The sequence below is a fragment of the Anguilla rostrata genome, chromosome 2 (assembly GCF_018555375.3).
Source record: "Anguilla rostrata isolate EN2019 chromosome 2, ASM1855537v3, whole genome shotgun sequence".
NCBI classification, from domain to species: domain Eukaryota; kingdom Metazoa; phylum Chordata; class Actinopteri; order Anguilliformes; family Anguillidae; genus Anguilla; species Anguilla rostrata.
The window spans coordinates 67,608,048-67,629,446 of record NC_057934.1 but is presented as its reverse complement, the minus strand read 5'-3'; the positions used below and the strand labels follow the sequence as shown (position 1 = coordinate 67,629,446).

Below are 21,399 nucleotides of genomic sequence, written 5' to 3'. Positions count from 1 at the left end.
GCGTTTTACTGGATGGGCATTGCTCCCGAAGTTCCGGTCCGGTCCTGCGGGTGGCGCCAGTGATTCCCCACGCCCCGCCTCTTTCCATGGGGACCAGACCTGGATCAAATACGTATTTGTTTTGGATTTAAATACTTTTCTGCGGTCTGGTTCACCTCCCCATCGCTAAGCTAATGTTTTTGGCGGCTTCGCCTGAGCAGGCCTCCTGCAGTTCGGGCCGCGTCCCACGACCCCCCAGACTTCGGGCGGGGTCACGCGGTGCGGCGGTACGGTGAAGCGCGGCCCGTCTCCTAGGAGACGGAGACTTCCTGCCGGCCGGCGCTCAGCTGTCTGACAGCGCTGGGCCTGTGGGCGGGGCCTGTGGGCTGTGACTGGAACGCTTGGGCATCACGCTACATGCGCCATGATTAGCCCTGAAACCCCCCCCGCCAATTACCCCGCTGTGCAGACACGCCTCCTTCCTCAATAACAGCCCCTGTCTCTATACTGTGTCTCCTGTGACATTTCCTCAGCCAATCAAACTGCACACAGAAATAAAGAACTTCAGACACATAAATGAATGCATTGTCCACCATTGTCCACAACTTCTTCAATCCTTTTTTTTTTAACTTCATAGATATTTTGCCATTGATTGCAAATAGAAAATAAATAGAAATTTGGTTTGCGGGTGCTAAAAACAAACTGAACAAATGAGTTTCAACTGTATGAGATCGTTTGCTTTGTTTCCCCCTCTGACGCATTGTTTACTAATCACTATACGTGTCGGATGGATATAAAAAGCCAAATGGATGCAACTGTAATGAAATTGCAGGGTATTTTTAGGATGTTGAAAATCCCATGATCCTGAAAGCACATGCTACCCAGAGCAGACACTAATATATCTAGCGTGGGTTTCCTTATCGAGCCTGTGTTTTTTGTAGTTGTTCCAATGACCATGATTTGCACTTTTGTCCGTCGCTTTGGATAAATAAAAATAAATAAAAGTAATGTAACGCAGTGTTTCCTTGCAGTCCTCTGACATTGCTATTGAACGGTTTTTCTCCGCGGGATGTGATGCGGGATGTGATGCAGGATGTGATGCAGGATGTGATGCAGGATGTGATGCGGTCTGTTCGGATGTGACGCGGGACGTGATGCAGGATGTGATGCAGGATGTGATGCAGGATGTGATGCGGGATGTGATGCGGGATGTGATGCAGGATGTGATGCAGGATGTGACGCGGGATGTGATGCAGGATGTGATGCGGTCTGTGATGCGGTCTGTTCGGATGTGACGCGGGACGTGATGCGGGATGTGATGCGGGATGTGATGCGGGATGTGATGCAGGATGTGATGCAGGATGTGACGCGGGATGTGACGCGGGATGTGATGCAGGATGTGGTGCAGGATGTGACGCGGGATGTGATGCAGGATGTGATGCGGGATGTGACGCGGGATGTGATGCAGGATGTGATGCGGGATGTGATGCAGGATGTGATGCGGGATGTGATGCGGGATGTGATGCGGGATGTGATGCGGGATGTGATGCGGGATGTGATGCGGGATGTGACGCAGGATGTGATGCGGGATGTGATGCGGGATGTGATGCGGTCTGCTCCTTCAGCGCGTGCATTAAGTCGCTTCTGAGTAAATACTGACGGCCTGTTAAGTGTCGGCCCAGTTTTATCGCAGCGTGAGCGTGAATTAAAGACACGCGCCACGGGTTCCCTAATGAGCCCCGTCTGAGCGATTACCGTGATTGAGTGAGTGATGAGAGAGAGTGAGAGAAGTGGAGAGGGAGAGAGAGAGAGAGAGAGGAGTGGGGGGAGGAGAGAGAGGGGGAGAGAGAAAGTGGAGGGAGAGAGAGAGGAGAGGAGAGGGAGAGGAGGGGGAGAGAGAGAGAGAGGAGTGGGGGGGAGAGAGAGTGAGAGAGAGAGAAGTAGAGGGGGCCAGAGGTATAGAGATAGAGGGAGAGTGAGAAAGGGAGAGGTAGAGGGAGGTATATATGGAGAGTGAGAGAGAGGTATATAGAGAGGGAGAGAGAGAGAGTGAAGTAGAGGGGGAGAGAGAGGTATATAGAGAGAGGGACAGTAAGAGAGAGAAGTAGAGGGTGAGAGAGAGGTATGGAGAGAGAGCTAGAGGGAGAGAGAGGTATATAGAGAGAGGGAGAGTGAGAGAGAGAAGTAGAGGGGGAGATAGAGGTATAGAAAGAGAGAAGGAGAGAGATCAGCACATAACATTTCAATATTCAGGGCATGTCTGGCTCTCAGTGGATGCTCATCGGTGGTCATCAGAGACACCGCTGAGCCATCTCATTGGTGCAGAAATGTTATGTAAGACAGCATATGAAAGGAGTGCATTTGACACTGCTGATTTTGCTGAGTGCTGGATGAATGCTGTGCTTTGATTGTCCAGTACCTTTACTGTGCGTGTGCCGTTGCCGGGCGGCTCTGTGTCAGCCGTTGCCGTGTCACCGCGCGCTTGGCGTGAATAATTTAAGAGACGCTGTCACATCCGTCACCCGTAGCTCACAGCACAGGCAGGAGCAGGAGCTGAGGCCCCTCGCTGATGTGGAGCTGCTGCTGCTGCTGCTGCTGCTACAGGGGGCCCTAACTGAACGCCGCTGCCTGACTCTCCTCTATGGCCTGGAGGCCGCGCTACGTATAGCCAGTGCGGCGTAGGGTTTCATATACATTAGCTCTATGTGGTGTGTTTACTGCATATCTGCAGTACAGCATCGCAGCTGTGATGTGGAACTGGCCTGTGGAGAAGGGGAAGCTGGAGCGCTCTTTAAAATGCTTTCATTTCTGAACCGTTCAGAGCTTTAAGCCCCAGGACGTCGTTAATGTGAATTGCGTCGGTTGCTGTGTTCCAAGGACAGGAAAATGGTCGCGTGGCGCGAAACTTATTTGTTGTTATAGTTACCATTAAAAACGGAGGGCCCAAGTGAACGGGGAGGCCAGTAATGGGTTGTGTGTGTGTGTGTGTGAGTGTGAGTGAAAGAGTGTGAGTGTGTGTGAGTGTGTGTGCATGAGGGTGTGAGTGTGTGTGTGTGTGTGTGTGTGAGTGAAAGAGTGTGAGTGTGTGTGTGTGAGAGTGTGTGTGCATGTGTGCGTGTGTGTGTGTGTGTGTGAGAGGGAGTGTGCGTGAGGGTGTGAGTGTGTGTGTGTATGTGTGTGATTGAGAGTGTGTGAGTGAAAGAGTGTGAGTGTGTGTGTGTGAGTGTGTGTGTATGTGTGTGTGTGTGAGTGTGAGTGTGAGTGTGAGTGTGTGTGTTTGTGCGTGTGTGTGTGTGTGTGTGTGTGAGTATGTGGACTGTCTCTGTGAAGGCTCTGATGACCCCAGTGCCCTTGGCTGTCATTGAGCTGCTGTCCAGGCTGTGGGCTGCTGTGCTGCTGGAAGACAAGCTGTGAGACGGACCCAGCAGAGGTCACTCCCTGCCGGGGGCATCTGTTCAGGGCTCACACACACAGACCTTCTGGAGATCTCACTCAAATACATGCACATATAATACACACACACACAGACACTAATACACACACACAAACACACACACACATGCACATACCCACAAACACATGCACTCTCACTCTTCCTTCCCTTTTCTTGCTCTCTATCTTCCTCTCTTACTGCTTTCTCTCCCTCTTCTCACTTATTCTAACCAAAACGCCCACATGCAGCCTCACTCTCCCCTCTACACAATCACACCAGTCCACTCAAAGTCAAATTCACACACAAACTCTCTCTCTCTCTCTCTCTCTCTCTCTCTCTCTCTCTCTCTCTCTCTCTCCCTGCCCTCTGCCCTCTTACAAGTGCACTTGCTCCTGCTGTTGCTAAGCTGTGGGGGGGGGGGGGGGGTGGGGTGGGTGTGTGAATGCTCACTCTCAGATACCTGCTGCTCAGTCAGAGGGAAAGAAAGACTCACACACAGCCCAGGGCTGGGATTTATGCCAACATGTCAGGGCCCATATAATGGGGAATCTGGGGCTAACTGCTATCACACTGTTATCAGCTATCAGGGGTAGTTCAATGAGGACATGTGTATGTGTGTGTGTGTGTGTGTGTGTGTGTACGTGTTTGTGTGTGTGTGTGTGTGTGTGTGCGTGTGTGCGTGTTTGTGCTCGTGTGTGTGTGTACGTATTTGTGTGTGTGTGTGTGTGTGCATTTTTCTATATGGATGTGAGTGTGCTGTTGCTTGCGGCTCACAATATTCTTCTTCTCCCGTGTTTATGTCACAGAATGCTTTGCTTTGCCATCATGTGCTAACGCAGGTGCGTGTGTCTGTTTTCGGTTGAGAATGTCCAAGCTTGTCTTCAGCGGCAAACTTTGTGCAAAGCATTGCTCATCGGCTTTGGCGAGCACTTTGCTGCAGAATGAGATCGAGCTACCTCAGCCAAGCTGCAGCTGGATGGTTTTAGAGGAGAGCAAGCAAAAAAAACCTTCCATCACTAGGTTGCTTTACAGGAGTGGGAGGTCAGGTAGTGGATTCAGACTTCATTGTGGAGCTGGGTGACTGGGCCTGCTGCTCTTTGCCTCTCTGACCCTCATTCACACTGGGAGTGCTTGCTCATTTCTTCACAGGACTGACTTAATGTGAGCTACCGTCCAAAGCAGGTCAATCGGAAAAAAAAAAAAAACGAGCCAGTGTGATTTTTATATTTTTTCACCTCTGTCAGGGTGTGAAATCAATTGCAGAGAATTGGTGTGTGCTGACTTGTCATAGCTGTCTGATTGAAACTCACTACGGTGCTTTAAAGGGGCCAATATTAAATGCTTGTGGCTGACCATTACCTCCTGAATTCTGAGCCAGCAGTTCTAACATTCCTGCTGGGGTTGGACCAAGCGCCTCCCCTCCCCCTCTCACACTAGCCCCCCCCCCCTCTCATTCTCTCTCCCCCACTTCTCTCTCCGCCCTACGTCTGTCTCTCTCTCTCCTCTCTCTCACACTCTCTCTCGCTCTCTCTCTTCTCTCCCTCTCTCTCTTCTCTTCTCTCTCACCCTCTCTGCCTCCTCTTCTCTCTCTCCTCTCTGCTCTCTCTCTCTCTCACCCTCTCTCTCTCTACCTGTATCTCTCTCTCTCTCTCTCTCTCTCTCTCTGGCAGTTTAATTAGGTCGCTGATTGTCCCGTGATGGTGAGCTTGAATGGGGGGGGAGCTGTCACATGAGCTCAGTTCTGACCCAGCGCCCCCCCCCCCCCTGCTCACACACTTTCAGCCCCCCAGCCCGAGTATGGGACCGTGGGCCATGGGGGGACAGTGGGCTTGTGTCGTCTGCGTTTGTGTCCGTACGGACTGGGGGAGGTGTCCGTACGGACTGGGGGGAGGGGGGTGCAGTTCTTTTTAACGCGGGGCTGAGTTTTTTTTTTTTCCCCCTCTCGGTCACAGTGTTGGCCGTATGAGGGCCAGGTCAGTGGATGCCTGCAATTTGTGTTCACCTCACTGTGGAGGGAAAGAAGGGGTGGGGGGGGGGTGTTTTGGGGGGGCAGCCCGTATGGACATCGCAGCCTTGCGCCACATAAATTAGCCCCCGTCCAAGGGCCTTTGTCATGCCAGCTGGCTCTGCACCCCCCACGAGAGGGGGGGGGGGGGTGGGCGTTTAGTTTAGCCAGGCTGATAGCCCTGACCCCTCCCACCTGAGGAGCAGCCAATCAAGAGCTCAGGGCCTTCAGGCTACACAGGAAGACATGGAGAAATCAGAAGTTTGTAAAAATCCACCCCTTTCGGCAACAAAGGTCAGAAGCGATCAGCATGAATTGCCTGACCAGAGGCTTGAAGACCTTAATAAATTAAGTTAAAATAAATTAATTTACAGTAAGACCTTAAATCATTGAAGTGTATTAAAATAGTTTATGCACTAGCTTTTTTCCTTCCATGCATTAATGACAGACAGGGGGCTTTATGAAAAATAAAACTTGGTAATAATTGGTCATACCTCATTACCAAAATACCTTCCATGTTGATGTTTCCTTATACTTGTAAGTGAGGAAGAATTTACTTGAATTTAATTAGTTGTTTCGGTGTTTTTCTGTCTGTGCTCATTCTAGTTGCTCAGTCCAGGTAGTATAGTGGGCATACAGGGCACGTGCAGACCTGCGTACCAAATACCGATGACCAACTGGATGTGTCTTCACCACCCATGATGGAAACAGGAAGTGGTCACAGGTTGTGCAAGTGCACAGAAGCCCTGTTGTCAGAAGCAGTTTCACAGATTAGCAGATTACCCCAGCGCGCTGAGAAACGGGAAGTAGGTTTTGCGTTTGTCATGGACGAGCGGTTTCGCCACATCTCATCCCCCTGTGTTGAAATTCCCGCGTAGCCATCGCGTACGCACAGGTATCGCTTACGGCGGCCGGGTCGTCACAGACCTGCTGGGCAGCGGGATTCACCGAGTAACGCAGAAAGGGGAAGGGGAAGACCTGCGCGAAACCTTCCTGTTTTTTCTGCTCGGTCACCGGCAGCTCTCGTCTGCTCTCCGTCCATTACATTTTACACTACAGGCATTTAGCAGACGCTCTTATCCAGAGCGACGTACAACAAGTGCATCAGTTCAAGGTGCAGAGGTGCAAAAGAAACACACTAGAGTGAAGCAAAGATCGTAGTGCCCACAAGTGACCACATAGATCAGGACTCCAACCCTGTAGAGTAACCGGTTCAGCAAACAAACAATCCTGCCAAGTACAAACTAGCACCGTCCGCAGCGAACGCACGCCGGTGGGGCACGTCGCTTGGGTTGTTTTTAGCATCGTTACGTGTTATTTTCATCCTTGCGTTGTGTACCTTTTCCACGAATAATAAAATGTGCTCTGAGTGACTTTCATTGTGATTTGTTAACATACGGTAGTGCCGTGCAAAAAAATATGGAGACCGTTGGACGATCTGCCAACGCGACTGCCATCTAAGCACAGATCGGAATTTCCTGCGATATTCTTATACTTTTTTTCACGTTTGAATGACGCGCAACGTGTATCACATGCACAACAATTCTCTGCTGGTAATGGTGATTGTTAAAAGACATTAAACGGGGGACGAAGGCTCAGTCCAGTGGCGAATACCAAGGTTTACGTGCCTTTTAAGTATGTGGGAGCGAAGGGTCGGTGTAGGCCAAAGTACAGGGGAAGTTTGTTGCAGACCTAAGATGCTTCTAAAAGCAATAGCTTGAGTGTTCATTTCTGTCTCGTTTCGTGTCCGTAGTAGATGGCAATATGGCTGAGGCAGCGTGGTTGTTTATTTTAGTATCGGTAGCCAAACCCTCGAATGCACATGCGGGTTGTTTCCAAGTGTAAACCTTGTGAGCGCAGGTATCGGATCTGGGTCACTTTTAAAAGTGTATGTAAATAGACGGTCAAACAAATAGGGTATGGTCAAAAAAAGCAGAATTGGGCATCAAGACCTGTGGTGTAGCCTACGTTTGGAGGAATGACCTTTCCTAGGCATGGTCGGCAGGAACAACGGCACTTCCGCTTCTCGATTATTGAGCCAGCAGTGCTCCCCGGGATGTTCCCACATTTGAGTATTTCCTGTGTACCTTCTCTGATTCAGTATCTTTTGACAGATAGCCACTTGTTGTCCCTGACTGGCTGAGGAAGCTACTTGGTTTTCGTTTATGTGTCTGTTCTGCAAATGTCACCTTCTGACCAATGATCCTCCCAAAAGCTAGCGCAGTAGTTTGTATTCATGGAAAATATTAGTTCCTAAATGAATATCATAAATGAAAGCCTGAAATCAACATAATGTGAAAACTGTGGCAAGGCCAGAATACCATTGTAAGGTAATAGAGTATTAATGCTAATACAGTAGCATTGAATTGCTTGGACACTTAGTACTGTTGGAGGTGGTCTTTTTTTGCGAGCTTTAGTCTTTAGACTCTGCTCAAGGCTCTCAGAATGTTGGCGACATTTAAATGTTTCACACTTCAGCCGCCTACGCAGCCCCAGCCCAACCGTTCTTCCTGAGAGTAAAAGGCGCAGAAAAAACGGCAGAGTTATCAAATAATCGAATCTGCGTCGAGCGATTCGTTGACATAGGATTCATTGCGGTCGTTGCGATTGGCACGTCGTTCAAAATGGCTCTCGACAGGAGAGCTCTCGCTGCTCGCGAGGATCAGTTTAGAAAGACGGACGGGTGCGCTTCACAGTTCCTCCTCCTCAGCCCAGCAGACACTGGTCTTGTGCTGTTCTTTCACAGACAGGAAACCCCCCTGCGCCATCCTGCCCAGCACACAGGAAATTGGCTAGCTTTGGGGTGAGGGCCAAAATATCTTGTCTTCAGCTTCCTCTTCTACCTTCATGACACTGAATTCCGCTCCACATGCTCTGTGCCGAGCCCCAGGTACTCAGGCAGCCCTGTAGTAACTAGCTGTCTGCAGTCTCTTTGCTTGCTTGCTCTTGCCAGGCCTGCCTCCACCTTTCACCCGTGGACATGGCTCTGTCAGTCAGACAGTAAAGGGGGGGGCAGGAAGCAGTGAGCTGTTTCCCTTCCTGTTCCGATAGATCTGCTGTCGCTGTCCTTCCGGCGGTGTCGTCGTCCACGGAGTGATTGATCGGGAACAGATTGATCGCGGGACCTTTGATCTGCTGTCGGGCCGGAGTTGAGCCAGGGGGGCTGGGAGAGGAGGGGGGGCGGGGGTGTCAGGGGGGGTCGAGGGGTGCTGACGTGACTCTGGCAGCAGCTGTGCCCAGGGGTCCCGCACTGTGCCCCCTCTTTGCCGGGGCTCAGCCGGGGCACCTCTGAGCCCCACGCTGAGCATTCCGCCGCCGCTGCTGCGCTGTACGCATCACAGGGGCGCGGCCTCGCCCTGCCGCCTCCGCTCCCAAAGCAATCTGCCCTCGAAATCTAAGCACGGAAACATATACGCGGGCTTACGGGCTGACACCGCACACAGACTCCTATCGTGTGTGTCACAGTGTTAGTGGCCCTGGAGAGCAGCGGCGAGGATAGCGCTCTGTGATAATCGATACAGTGGCGGATACCGCCCCCCGGGGATGCGCTAGCCTACTAACCTGATTTTATTTTTCTTTTTCGGGTCACAGTCATTTACAATAGCATTCCAGAGGTATTGTTCCGGTACGTTCCCTCAAGGCATTTTGTGAAGGGAGCAGAATCGCTCGCCACCTCACAACGTTTTGCCAGACAGTTGCGTATTTTTCGTGGAGGGAGGGGTGAAAAGCCCATTTTTATGTTTTATATTTTCATACTTCCGTACCTTATTGAACCTGTGTTTTGTAGTTGTCCATTGACCACGCTATGCACTCTTGTACGTCGCTTTGGATAAAAGCGTCTGCTAAATAAATGTAATGTAATGTAATGTTATATCGCCAGACATCACAAAATCCTCATTACTGCCGCTGTTATTTTGCACCAGGTCCCGCTGAAACGTTACCATACAGGCTGTACCGTGCTGTAAATCCCTGTTATCCAAATCATGGCCCTCGAGGTCCAAGAACTGCTGCTTTTCCATCCTCCCTTGACCTGGAAGTCAGGTGTGAATGCAGTCCGGCCAATCAGTAGCACTAATTGTTCAATGCATTACATGGGGGGAAAGAAAACCAGGACGATATTTAGATTTGAGGTCCAGATTTGAGTATCCATGCTATACATTCCCTCCCTCTGCATTGCTGAGGGAGATCGCTGTTGTAAATGGTAAGTGGACTGCATGAATATAGCGCTTTTATCCAAAGCACTTTACAATTGATGCCTCTCATTCACACACATACCAACGGTGAAAGGCTGCCATGCAAGGTACCAATCAACTCAGTGGGAGCAATTAAGAGTTGGGTGTTTTGCTCAGGGACACTTCCAACACTCCCAGGGCGGGGGATCGAACCGGCAACCCTCCGAATGTCGGACAAGCGCTCTTACCTCGTGAGCTGTTGTGGCCACCCTGGGACTACGGAGCAGTTAAAGTAAAGACGTGAATGGGGTCAGCTGTGCGCTGGGGGTTCAGGGCCCGCCCCGGCCCCCCCGCGAGCGGGACCAGAGCCGACGGGATCCGTTACACGAGGGGGGCGCGGCCCGGCCCGGCCCTGATGCATCTTTCATGAGACGGACGAAACGGAGTCGCCCCCCCCTTTTGTGCCCGCAGGTAATTCGGTCTGGGCTGTGGGGAAGGGAAGGCAGGGCTCTTTTCAGACGGAAAAGCCTTTCAAAAAAAAAAACAGCGTTTAAAAAAGAGGATTGATTTTCCTCGCCCGTTGTGAAAGGAGAGCGAAAGTCATTATTTGCGCCTGAAGTCCGAAATTCGCACGGTGAAGAATGTGGAAGTGGCAGTTTTTTTGTTTGTTTTTTTTTCTTTCTCCACACTGCACATCTCGGTGGTGGCTTGTGAGCTTTGGCTGTGCAGTAAGTTTTTTGTAAACTGCAAAGCAGCCCTGCCTAGCTTCAGCCATCCTTACCGATGCCCATTAGCGGGCTGGATAGAAAATGTCTGCAGAGAAAAAGCACACACGCACACACACATAAGATTTACCTGTCTTAAGAAAAGGATCCCAGAGCAAAATGTCAATAGTACACGCGCACAGGTAAATCGTGTGTGTGTGTGGGAGTGTTCTTTTTCTTTAAGGCATTGGTAAATGGACTGCATTTATATAGCGCTTTTATCCAAACCCATTCACACACACACTCACACACCAACGGTGAAAGGCTGCCATGCAAGGTACCAATCAGCTCGTTGGGAGCAATTAGGGTTTAGGTGTCTTGCTCAGGGAGTCAGGGACACTTCAACACGCCCAGGGTGGGGGATCAAACCAGCAACCCTCCAACTGCCAGACAACCACTCTTACCTCCTGAGCTATGCCGCCCCCCATTGAACTGTGGGGGGGGGGGGCTCTGTTCTCTGTTCCCTGCAGCACGAGCCCGAGCGGCAGCGTTGTGGAGAGTGTGCGCTAGCGCCACCTTTGCAGACGATAAAACACGTCAGAAGCAGCTGGCTCCTCTCTTCAGCGGTCATTATTATTGGCCAGCCAATGAGGAATGAGAAGCGGTGGACACGCCCATCGCGGCCTGTCCGTCGGGAGCTCCGCCCCCTGAGCGGCCCCTTCGCCGGGCCCTGCCGGCGGTGAGGCTTTTTTTGGTGCGATGGGTGCTGTTAATGGCTGCCTCCGAGCTGCACCGACGCCGTGGTTACCGGCCTCTCGGGGGTGCGGGGGTGAGAGGCTCGCTGGGTCGGAACGGGGGGCCAATCGGAGACGCGCGGCACATAACAGACACCTCATCTGTGGGTCTCTGCCAGTCAGTGGGTCTCTGGAAGTCAGTGGGCCTCCAGTAGTCAGTGGGTCTCTGGAAGTCAGTGGGCCTCCGGTAGTCAGTGGGCCTCCGGTAGTCAGTGGGTCTCTGGAAGTCAGTGGGTCTCTGGAAGTCAGTGGGTCTCTGGAAGTCAGTGGGTCTCTGGAAGTCAGTGGGTCTCTGGTAGTCAGTGGGTCTCTGGAAGTCAGTGGGCCTCCGGTAGTCAGTGGGTCTCTGGAAGTCAGTGGGCCTCCAGTAGTCAGTGGGTCTCTGCCAGTCAGTGGGCCTCCGGTAGTCAGTGGGTCTCTGGAAGTCAGTGGGCCTCCGGTAGTCAGTGGGTCTCTGGAAGTCAATGGGCCTCCAGTAGTCAGTGGGTCTCTGGAAGTCAGTGGGCCTCCAGTAGTCAGTGGGTCTCTGGAAGTCAGTGGGCCTCCAGTAGTCAGTGGGTCTCTGCCAGTCAGTGGGCCTCCAGTAGTCAGTGGGTCTCTGGAAGTCAGTGGGCCTCCAGTAGTCAGTGGGTCTCTGGAAGTCAGTGGGCCTCCAGTAGTCAGTGGGTCTCTGGAAGTCAGTGGGCCTCCAGTAGTCAGTGGGTCTCTGGAAGTCAGTGGGCCTCCGGTAGTCAGTGGGTCTCTGGAAGTCAGTGGGCCTCCGGTAGTCAGTGGGTCTCTGGAAGTCAGTGGGTCTCTGGAAGTCAGTGGGTCTCTGGAAGTCAGTGGGTCTCTGGTAGTCAGTGGGTCTCTGGTAGTCAGTGGGTCTCTGGTAGTCAGTGGGTTGGTGGTAGTCTGTGGGTCTCTGGTAGTCCCCCCCCCCCCACCCCCCTTTTGTAACCACAGCTTTGCGGCCAGATGACCGCTCTGCTTGGTAGATAAACGCTAGCGCTAACGAGGTAGCCCAGAGGTGTTTAATTTCCAGGCCTTTTTACACAGGGATACCGCAGTAAGCACAGTCTGGACTGAGGGCAGTCCCCGCTCCTCAGTGCTTGGTTATGTTACATCGGCCGGCCCCCAATAGAGCCACTAAGGAACGAGACACCAAGAGCGATTCAGACCTGTAAAGTATAACTTCACAAACAGGGGCTTGATGACCCCAGCACCATTCATTGCAGTTTTCTCATACTGGCAGTTTGAAACTATGGTTCCCAGCGTCTAACACAATGGCCATTCTTAACGCTTGGGAGTTACTGTAAGCGTGGCCCTAGCAGAACCATGTCTACGGAGACACATAGGCGCAAAGCATATACAAAATTAGGAGCTTGGCTCATTTGTTATTTTTTGGGATTTTGGCAGTCACACTTTTTTTTTTTTTTTTTTTTTGCATTGTAATCAATCTGCCTCCATTTCTTTTAAATCCAGGTCAGGGTCTTTAGTTCCTGTATGGGAACGACACAAAGCAGAAAACGGGTTGTCGTTACCCATGGGAAACGCGGCAGATGCGTCGCCCTCCATTTGACCTCGGCTGATAGTTCAGCCGAAAAGCTAACGCACGCCAAGTGCGCTCAGCTTGCGGCGCTTCCCCTCCGACAGTCCGAGAACCGCAAGGCCAAATCCGTAAATCTGGCCTAAAACCTGACTGCGTCCTCTGTGGGGAAAAATATCCTTCTGCCGGGGGTTTTTTTTTTAATGAGCGTCTGAGCTCAGCGCTCGAAGCTGGCGCAGTTCTCCTGGAGCGCTGAGCGTGGAGCGTGTTTGTTTCACAGCTGCTGTAAGCTCCGGCTGAGGTTTCCTGTGGTAAGGTATTCTGCGGCAGCGCTGCAGCGCTATGGCAGGCATTCACCTGACCTAGTTGCTTTGCTTCATGGCCCAGTGAGGTTCCCCTCAGCATTGCACTCGGCTAGAAATAGCTGTACAAAATAAGTAATTGTACCTTACTGAACCCGTGTTCAGCAGTTGTCTACGATCATGAAAATGCACTTTTGTACGTCGCTTTTGATAAAAGCGTCTGCCAAATGAATGTAATGTAATGTAATGTAATGTAATGCACTGGGTATGCTGGGTCCAGCGAGTTACTGTTACCGTTACAGCATATTTCCCCACACGCATATGAAAACCTTGGCATCCACTGCGGCGCGCCGTATAAGAAGCGAAGTGCCAAAGGAAGTGGTCAGAAGTGCAGTGGGGACGCACACTGGAGGAAACGGGGGCCAGATGTGTGCTTTTCGTTTCTGATCTGTTGATGTTGGACGGCTTCTCTTATGTGGAAGCCGGTAGAGAAGAGGAAGCATGAGGACTGGCATGGATGAGTTATCCGTCCGTCTAATTTCCTACAAAGTCAGTGGATGCCTGCGGGGGACAGAGAACCGACGTACTGTTATCCAATGTGTGTACAGGACCGTTAAATTTCAGTACAGTTTTTAGTGATAAGAATGTATGTGTGATATTCCGGATCGCTGCATGGGCGTGTAGTATAGTTACAGCACAGTGAAATCAAATGCATGTGTGGGATTTTATTCCGTAAATCAGTAGATTAGATACTGCAGAGTTGCTGTGTGATCTGTACCCACAGTTATTCAACGGGTGCCATGTTTGACCACTTGTCGAGTAAATAATTCTAACAGTAAACCGGGCAAGACACTGAGCGAATACATTGAGAAAGATGTCAAAACGGGCATTACTTGATCAAGCACAATAAGGAGGATCATAATTTATCGTAGTATCAACCATCAAGTGTCCAACAGTAGCAAAAGGGCAGCATAAGAAGAAGAAGGAGAAGAAGCGGTACAGTGTGTGACCTTATTTAATGAATAATTTGAAGACTGGCTGGGTGTATCCATGCTGGGATTCCAGTGCTGTGTAATGGTTAGGGAACTGGGTTTGCAACATTTTGATGTCTGATTGGTTCTGAGGTGGGGCACTTCCCTTGTAGCCCTGAGCAAGGTATTTGACCTGAATTGTTTAATAAATACCTGGCTGTATAAATAGATTGATTGTAACAGAACTTAAGCTGCGTAAGTCACTCTGAATAAAATTAAAGCACCTGCTGAATGCCAGTAACATAATGTAATCCTACGTAATTTCATGTAATGTAATGTAAGGTAGGGACAGTGTGGGACAGCCCTTGGGGGGGGGGGGGGCACAGCAGGTCAGTGGGGGCCACCAGGACACGACTGTGACCCTGTCCTGCGTCCTGCAGCCAGCGGGCCGGTCCCGAGGCTGCAGCTGTGGGTGCACCCGCCCCGATCCACGCTCAGGTTGGGCTGCTCCCCGCTGCCTCTCTCCTTCTACCGTACTTCTGGCTGTCCTCCCTCTGCCCCTCCTCTTCTTCACATCTCTCTCCTTCGTTCTGTCCTCCGCTCCCCCGTTATTTATCCCTCCGCCTTCCTCTCTCCCTTCTTCCCACGGCTCTTCTCTCCCTTCTTTCCTCCCTCTCTGCATCCCTCTCTCCTCCCCCCCATCCCTCCCCTCCATCACTGTATATTAGTGCATCATGGACCCTAGGTGGCTGTGTCCTTAAACTCCCCGTAGAGCTGATTGAACAGACCTCTGTGAGAGCTTCATTTATTCCGTTATCTGTTCGTTTGGTTCACGTGTGCGGGGACCGCAGATGGGGGCGGTAGGCAGGGGGGCGGACTACGGACCGTCGGCGTTAAAAATAAAATAAGGTGCCCGGCGCTGTGCGGATGTTCAGGTGGCGGACGTCCCACGCGTTGGCCTAATGTGGCTCCGCGCCCACGCGCAGCTAGAGGGGCTGCCGTGGCTGCTGAGTGGGCTGGTTAGCTGCTCGAGAGAACCGCTGACAAAAACTGCGCAGACCGGCCGTTCTGCCCACTCTGCTGGGCCCTCACTCACAGGCCCGGGATCAGACCTGCAGTGTGCACAGAGAGCCTGGGACATTTTCGCCGGTCTGTTGATGAACAGGCGCAGGGCTGCTGCCTTACGAGCCTGTGTTTTGCTGTGAAAACCTGTAGAATTAGGGCGCCACTTGCTGCAGCGTTAAGTACACGGAGTTAAGTACTGTACATTGCTGTTGTTGGGCTAATGTGGGGGTCTCTCTTAACTGCAAAGGTCACCCAGACTTATTTAGTGCATTTGTGCTTTCATCTTACTTGGATGGCCAGTTAGAAGCAGCTCTGTGGGCAGGGCTTTTCCTATGCCCATTAATGCTTGTGTGTGTGTGTGTGTGTGTGCGCCTGTGTGTCTGAGTGTGTAGTGTGTGTGTGTGTGTGTGTATCTGAGTGTATAGCGTGTGTGTGTGCGTGTGTGTACGTGTGTCTCCATGCCTGTGTGTGTGTGTATGCCGGTGTGTGTCTGTGTATAGCGTGTGTGTGTATGTTTGTGCGTGTGTGTGCGTGTGTCTGCATGTATAGCGTGTGTGTGCGTATGTGTATGTGTGTGTTTGTGTGTGTGTGCCTGTGTTTGTCTGACTGTATAGCGTGTGTGTGTGTGTGCGTGCGTGGTGTTGTGTGTAAGTGTGTGTGTGTGTGTGTGTGTGTGTGCCTGCATGTGTCTGCGTGTATAGCGTGTGTGTGTGTGTGTGTGTGTGTGTGTGTGTCTGCGTGTATAGCGTGTGTGTGTGTGTGTGTGTGTGTGTGTGTGTGTGTGTGTGTGCATGTTTGCGTGTATAGTGTGTGTGTGTGTGTGTGTGTGTGTGCGTGTTTGCGTGTATAGCGTGCGTGTGTGTGTGTGTGTGTGTGTGTGATGGGGGAACAGAGGATGGACAGGGTATTTTCAGCTGACAGGTTTCACACAGGGACTTTAAATCATCCTGTATGTCTTTCCTGTGCCTCTGTGTGCCAGGCCTGTGGCTTCACAACAGGAAACTGGTGAAGGACTCTCTGTGCTGGCTACAGGGGACACTTTCACTGTCCCAAATAAACAGAGAGGGTTTCCCCCTTCATATCTCCATTAATATTTCTTTTGTTTGGCCTTTAATTTGCACATAAAAAGGCTCTGTAAAACGGTTCTGCTCATTCCTAACTGAAAAAGATATTTCTTTGCGTGGAAGAGCGGGTCGTTCGCTGCCACCGAGGCCATTTCCAAAGCTTTGCGACGCAGCGCATAAAAGCACGGCCCGTGAAGGACACGAGCGGAGGGAGGCGAGCGGAGGGACCCGATCCGAGCCGGACACGTCTTACTCCTCATCAGGAGACGCGCTGGTCCTTCAGAATCCCGCCCTTCTGTGGATTCTTTTCGTCTCTCCTCCCTCTCTGTTCCGTGGCCCTCTCTCTGTTTCCCGTCTGCAGTCCGTTTGCTGTGATCCGACATCGCTGCCGCTCATCCCCAAACCACACATTTAGGGCCCGTCCATTTCTCATCAGCACCGCTGACCCAACACAACAGCTGTGTCATTCCACACACGTCTCTGTGTACCATGGCAACACTTGCCCCGCCCCACCCCACCCGCCGGTAACCTCTGACAAACACGGCCGCACACAGGATGCGTTACCACGAGCTGGCGACGGAAGCACGGTGAAAAGCCTAACGCTTTATTGTGACATTCTGTCTGTTTTGCTTTTAAAATCTAGAACGAAATATAGAAATAAACGCGCTCTCTTGTGGACGACGTGCCGCAGAGAAGCACTGCCGTCGGACTGCAGAACACCTGACGCTGTAATTCTCTTAATCATGTCTGTCCCCCCCCGGCGTATCCAAACACCGGTGTTCTGGAAAGACCTTCCCTGCGTCATCATCCGCGCTCAAAACACGTTATTTGATTAAATAGAGATTTCACAGATCAACGATAATGTCCTCAGTGCTGAGAGAAGCTGGCAGGTGTGTTTTAGAGAGAATCCCCAGAGTCGCAGAGCTTCTCTTCAACAGGAAAGCCCTTCCTCTTGTGACAACGGTTTTCCCGCACACTTCCAGTGACTTTATTCGTTTGTACTTTTCCCTCTTTTTTTTCTGCTGTAACAACTAGATCAGGCTCATATTTCCCCCGAGACTGGAGTAATAAAATAATTCTTTTACGCCTCGCTCGCTGGTTTTAATTAAGAAGTGCAGCTAATATCTGCAGGATCCAGCCCTGTAACCTTGTTTCTCGAATGAATAATACACCACGAAGAGATTAAAGGGAATCGGATTGCAGGCGATACTGAAAATGGTGGCGTAACCGAGAACAGCCTCTTCTCGGTTACCGGGTACATGCAGTACACCTCACAGAACCCAGCCCGATAGCTCAGGAAAGCCTGAAAGGAAGGATTCCTTTGCAGGTGATTCGCTTTTTGAAGTTTCCCTCACTACCAAACACTGAACACACACCACTCTGTCCCCGTGCCCCTGAAGAAGAGACGCCGTTGCGCTTCTGTGTCCGTTGAGACGTGACCCGATGTGGAAATGGCTGTGGAACTGTTTCAGGAGTGAAGAAAGAGGCCACCACAAAACAAGCCAACGGTCGGATGAAACAAGGTGTTCTTGCGCGAGGTGGCCTGTATTTGTTGACAAAGGGGCTTGATGGATTAGGCCGGTGGGAGTGTCGCTGGCTTTGTGCAGCTCCAGGAGGAAGCTGGCTCTCCGCAGGGGAGTTTTTATGAGGAAACTGGGGCAGCAGAGAGCGGGGTGGGGGGTGGGGGGGGGGGGGCAGGAGCCAGAAAACAGAGCTGAGGTACAGCACAGTGGAGAGATGGAGGCAGACATCGTGATGGACTGCAGTATAGCAGTATGATAGAGTAGAGGAGTATAGCAGTAGGATATAGTGGGGGAGTATAGCAGTATGATTGTGTAGAGTAGTATAGCAGTATGATAGAGTAGAGCAGTATAGCAGTGTGATAGGGTAGAGGAGTATAGCAGTAGGATATAGTGGAGGCGTATAGCAGTATTATTGTGCAGAGGAGTACAGCAGTATGATAGAGTGGAGGAGTATAGCAGTATGACAGGGTAGAAGAGTATGGCAGTATGATAGAGTAGAGGGGTATAGCAGTATGATATGGTAGAGGGATATAGCAGTATGATAGTGTAGAGTAGTATAGCAGTATGATAGAGTAGAGCAGTATAGCAGTGTGATAGGGTAGAGGAGTATAGCAGTAGGATAGAGTAGAGGAGTATAGTAGTATGATAGAGTAGACAGGTATAGAAGTATGATAGTGTAGAGGGGTGTAGCAGTATGATAGGGTAGAGGAGTATATCCGTATGATGAGATAGAAACAGAAATTGATGTGAATGTGTGTGCGAGCATGTGAGTGTGTGTGTGTGTGTGTGTGTCTTTGAGAGAGAGAGAGAGAGGGAGAGTCTGCAGGTGTGTTTGTGTGAAAGTACTGCAGTAGTTATTTTGACATTATGTCCCGGACTGGGCAGAAAATAAAAATGTGTTCTTAAATTGTGAAGTGATACATAAGGCTGTGTAAGTCCTTCTCATGAGCATAGCTTTTTAGTATGGAGTGTGTGTTTACTCATCAAAAACACAAATTCACATGCACAGTACAGACGTTGCATGACTACAGAGGAGGAGGAAGGAGAGGAAGACCGATATGTCAAATCAGCCATGTTCTCTGTAACATCTGTTATCATTTACCCACAATTCCTGCAGCCTTCCCACATGTCCTTCCGGTGATTTTGCTTAGAGGCGCCCCCAGCAGGCAAATCCAGTGTCGGTGGCGGCGTGAGCAACGCTCAGGAGGAAATGCTGGGGGTGAAGGGAGCAGGTTCAGCGCTGGCCGCCTGCTGTGATCTAACGTTTGCTCTGCCCACCTCACACCGCTTTTGGACCAAGCCCGCCCCCCCCCCACCCCCCCCGGGTCAGCCTGCCCACCTCACCCCGCTTTTGGACCAGACCGCCCCCCCCCCCACACACACACACTTTTAGTGTGGCTTTTTTTTCTTCTTTTTTTTGTTCTTCAGTCTATTTTTAAATTTGTCTGAATGGCCGAGGCGTTGTCGTTGTCGACGGCGACGACATTTCCCTGAACTCACTGAGTTGTTCAGAGACGCGGGCTCTAATGCAAATGCTGTGTGGGCAGCTGAGAGGAGAGAGAGAGAGAGAGAGTGTGTCGCAATGCGAGACCCGCCCTCCCTCTGATGTCACCGCGGATGGACGGCCCAGCCGAAGCCAGTTGCCTGGCAACAGCCCAGGGAGAGGGCGGGGGGTGGGAGTGGCTTAATCCCGACAACTGTTGCCAGAGCTGTAGTGTCTCTCTCTGTGCTTTCAAATGCGAGCGAGTCAGCGCGAGGTAGAGTGCGCGTGTGTGTGTGTGTGTGTGTGTGTGAGCCGAGCTCCCGTCAGAGGCTAAGCTAGCGCAGCGCGAGCGGCGGCAGAAACGGCTCTCCTTACCCTTGGGGATTACTCCGGAAGAAGCCGCAGAGGACTGCCCTGCGTTCAGACCTACCTACCCACCCACCCAAACCCCACCCCCCCCCCCACCCACCCCCCCACCTCCCACCTGCCTTCACCTGTTGGGCCGCCCTTGCGGGGGGACCTGGGGGGTTTCGAGCCGGGCTCCGGACCGTGGATGTCTTCCCTGGATGGCGGTTTGGCCAGCGCTGACGGGAGCGAGGGGGGCGGAGGCGCCCCCACTGTGAGCGGCGGGGTAAGAGGCAGCACCGCGCTGAGACTCGGGGGGCAAGCGGGGGGTTGGTGTGGAGGGGGGGGGGGGCAGCCGGGAGAACGGAGCTCAGCCGAGCAAAGTCCATTGTCTGAGCCCGCTGTGTGTGTCCGTGCTGGGCTCTCTCTCTTTCATTCTTTCTCTCTCCCTCTGTCTTTCTCTCCCTCTGTCTTTCTGCCTTTCTCTCTCTGTGTCTTTCTCTCTGTCTCGGTCTCTCTCACACACACACACATTCTCTCACTCTCTGTCTCTCTCTTGTCTCTTTCTCTCTGTCTCTTTCTCTCACTTTCTCTCTCTTTCTCTTCGTCACTCCTCCTCTCTCTATCTGTCCCTCTTTCTCTCTCTCCCACTCTCTGTCCCCCTCTTTCCCTCTCTCTCTTTTTCTCCATCTTTCTCCCTCTCCATAACACTCTCTCTCTCTCGCTCTCTCTCTCTCTCTCTCGGGCACCAGGCTGGCCGTTAGCCGGGCTTTTCTGCTTGCTTCACGCTCCCCCTGACGATAATGGGATTAATTGATTGTGGGCGATTGCTGGTTGGGGGTGGTGGGGGGGGGGGGTAACTGGGGGGGGGGGGCACAGACGGGTTAGCAGAGGGTCAGTGTGAAAAGTTTCGGTGGGGCCAAGAGGGGGCTGGTCTCATCCAGCCCGGGGTCCAGAGAGCCGACGTGAGGTTCGCACCCACACACACGGACCACGCGCTGACACGACGACACTGGGGGGATGCTGGTGTGCGGCGTGTGTGCGTGTTTGTGTCGCGCGTGTGCTGTGGTGTGTGTGTGTGTGATGTGGTGTGCTGTGTGTGCCTGTGCGTGTTGTGTGTGGTGTGTGGTGTGCGTGTGTGTGTGTTAGTGTGTGTGAGTGTGTGCGTGTGCGTGTGTGTGTGTGTGTGTGTGTGCATGTGTGGAAGGAGAACTTTCCCTGCGACCCGCTGTTTTGGAAAGGGAAGTGAGGGCTACACAGCGTGAGGAAAGGTCAGCTTTGGTATTCGAAGCGCTGGTCTGAGCGGCGGTGTGGGGGGGGGCAGAGGAAGAGGAAGTAAGGCTCGCTTTTTATCGGAACCCGGGTCACTGTGAGAGCTGTGTGCCAGTCTGGCGCTAAGCGTTGTGTGTCGGTACGGCGCTGGTGACTGAGGGAGGTAAAAGCGGACGTGGGTCTGGAGGAAGACCTGTTAGCACTGTCAGCGCGGGTCAGGGGTGCTTCTGTGAAACTGAGGGGGCGGGGGAAGGAAGCGCTCAGATTTTAAACGGGAACTGGGTTAGCGCCTCCCGCGCCAGATCCGACTCAGATCTGTCGTGCTTTCACAGACAAATGAAAGCGAGGGTCCACTTTCAGGGTTCCCCTTTCATTCAAAATATATTTCACTAAGGACAGGAATAAATGGATTATTTCCTTGAGCCCGGGAAAGGTAGTGCAGTGAATGCTAAGCAATCCGTTCCTGGCAAAAGGAGTAAGTCCTCTCTTATGTTAAGCTGCCTTTGTGTGTGTGTGTGTGAGTGCGTGCGTGTGTGCGTGCGTGTGTGCGTGTGAGTGGATGTGTGCGTGCTGATTACAAAATGTGTCCGTTTGTACTTGTTGTGTCTTGTCAGCATCAATCCAGTTCTCTTGTGAGAAGAAAAAAAAAATCTTAAAACAACAGGTGGATGTGAGAGGCCTTTAGCTGTTCCTCGTGGAGGAGCCCTTACTCCCCTCTCACCTCTAGAGACCGGGCAGCTCTCTGTGGGAGGGGCTTCA

The 21,399-nt window shown here is 51.8% G+C and overlaps 1 protein-coding gene across 2 annotated transcripts in view; it reads left to right on the top strand.

Moving 5' to 3' along the window:
* Positions 1-21,399, top strand: part of rab11fip4b (RAB11 family interacting protein 4 (class II) b) — an 84,146-nt gene that overhangs the window by 25,039 nt on the left and 37,708 nt on the right. Inside the window, exon 1 of one of the 2 annotated variants that reach the window (XM_064324240.1) lies at positions 19,291-19,654. The exons of the other annotated variant lie outside the window; for it this stretch is intronic. Coding sequence (XP_064180310.1) covers positions 19,577-19,654 — 78 coding nt within the window. The 5' untranslated portion in view covers positions 19,291-19,576. Of the gene's footprint in view, positions 1-19,290; positions 19,655-21,399 lie in introns of those variants that run through there. 2 annotated transcript variants of the gene reach the window in all.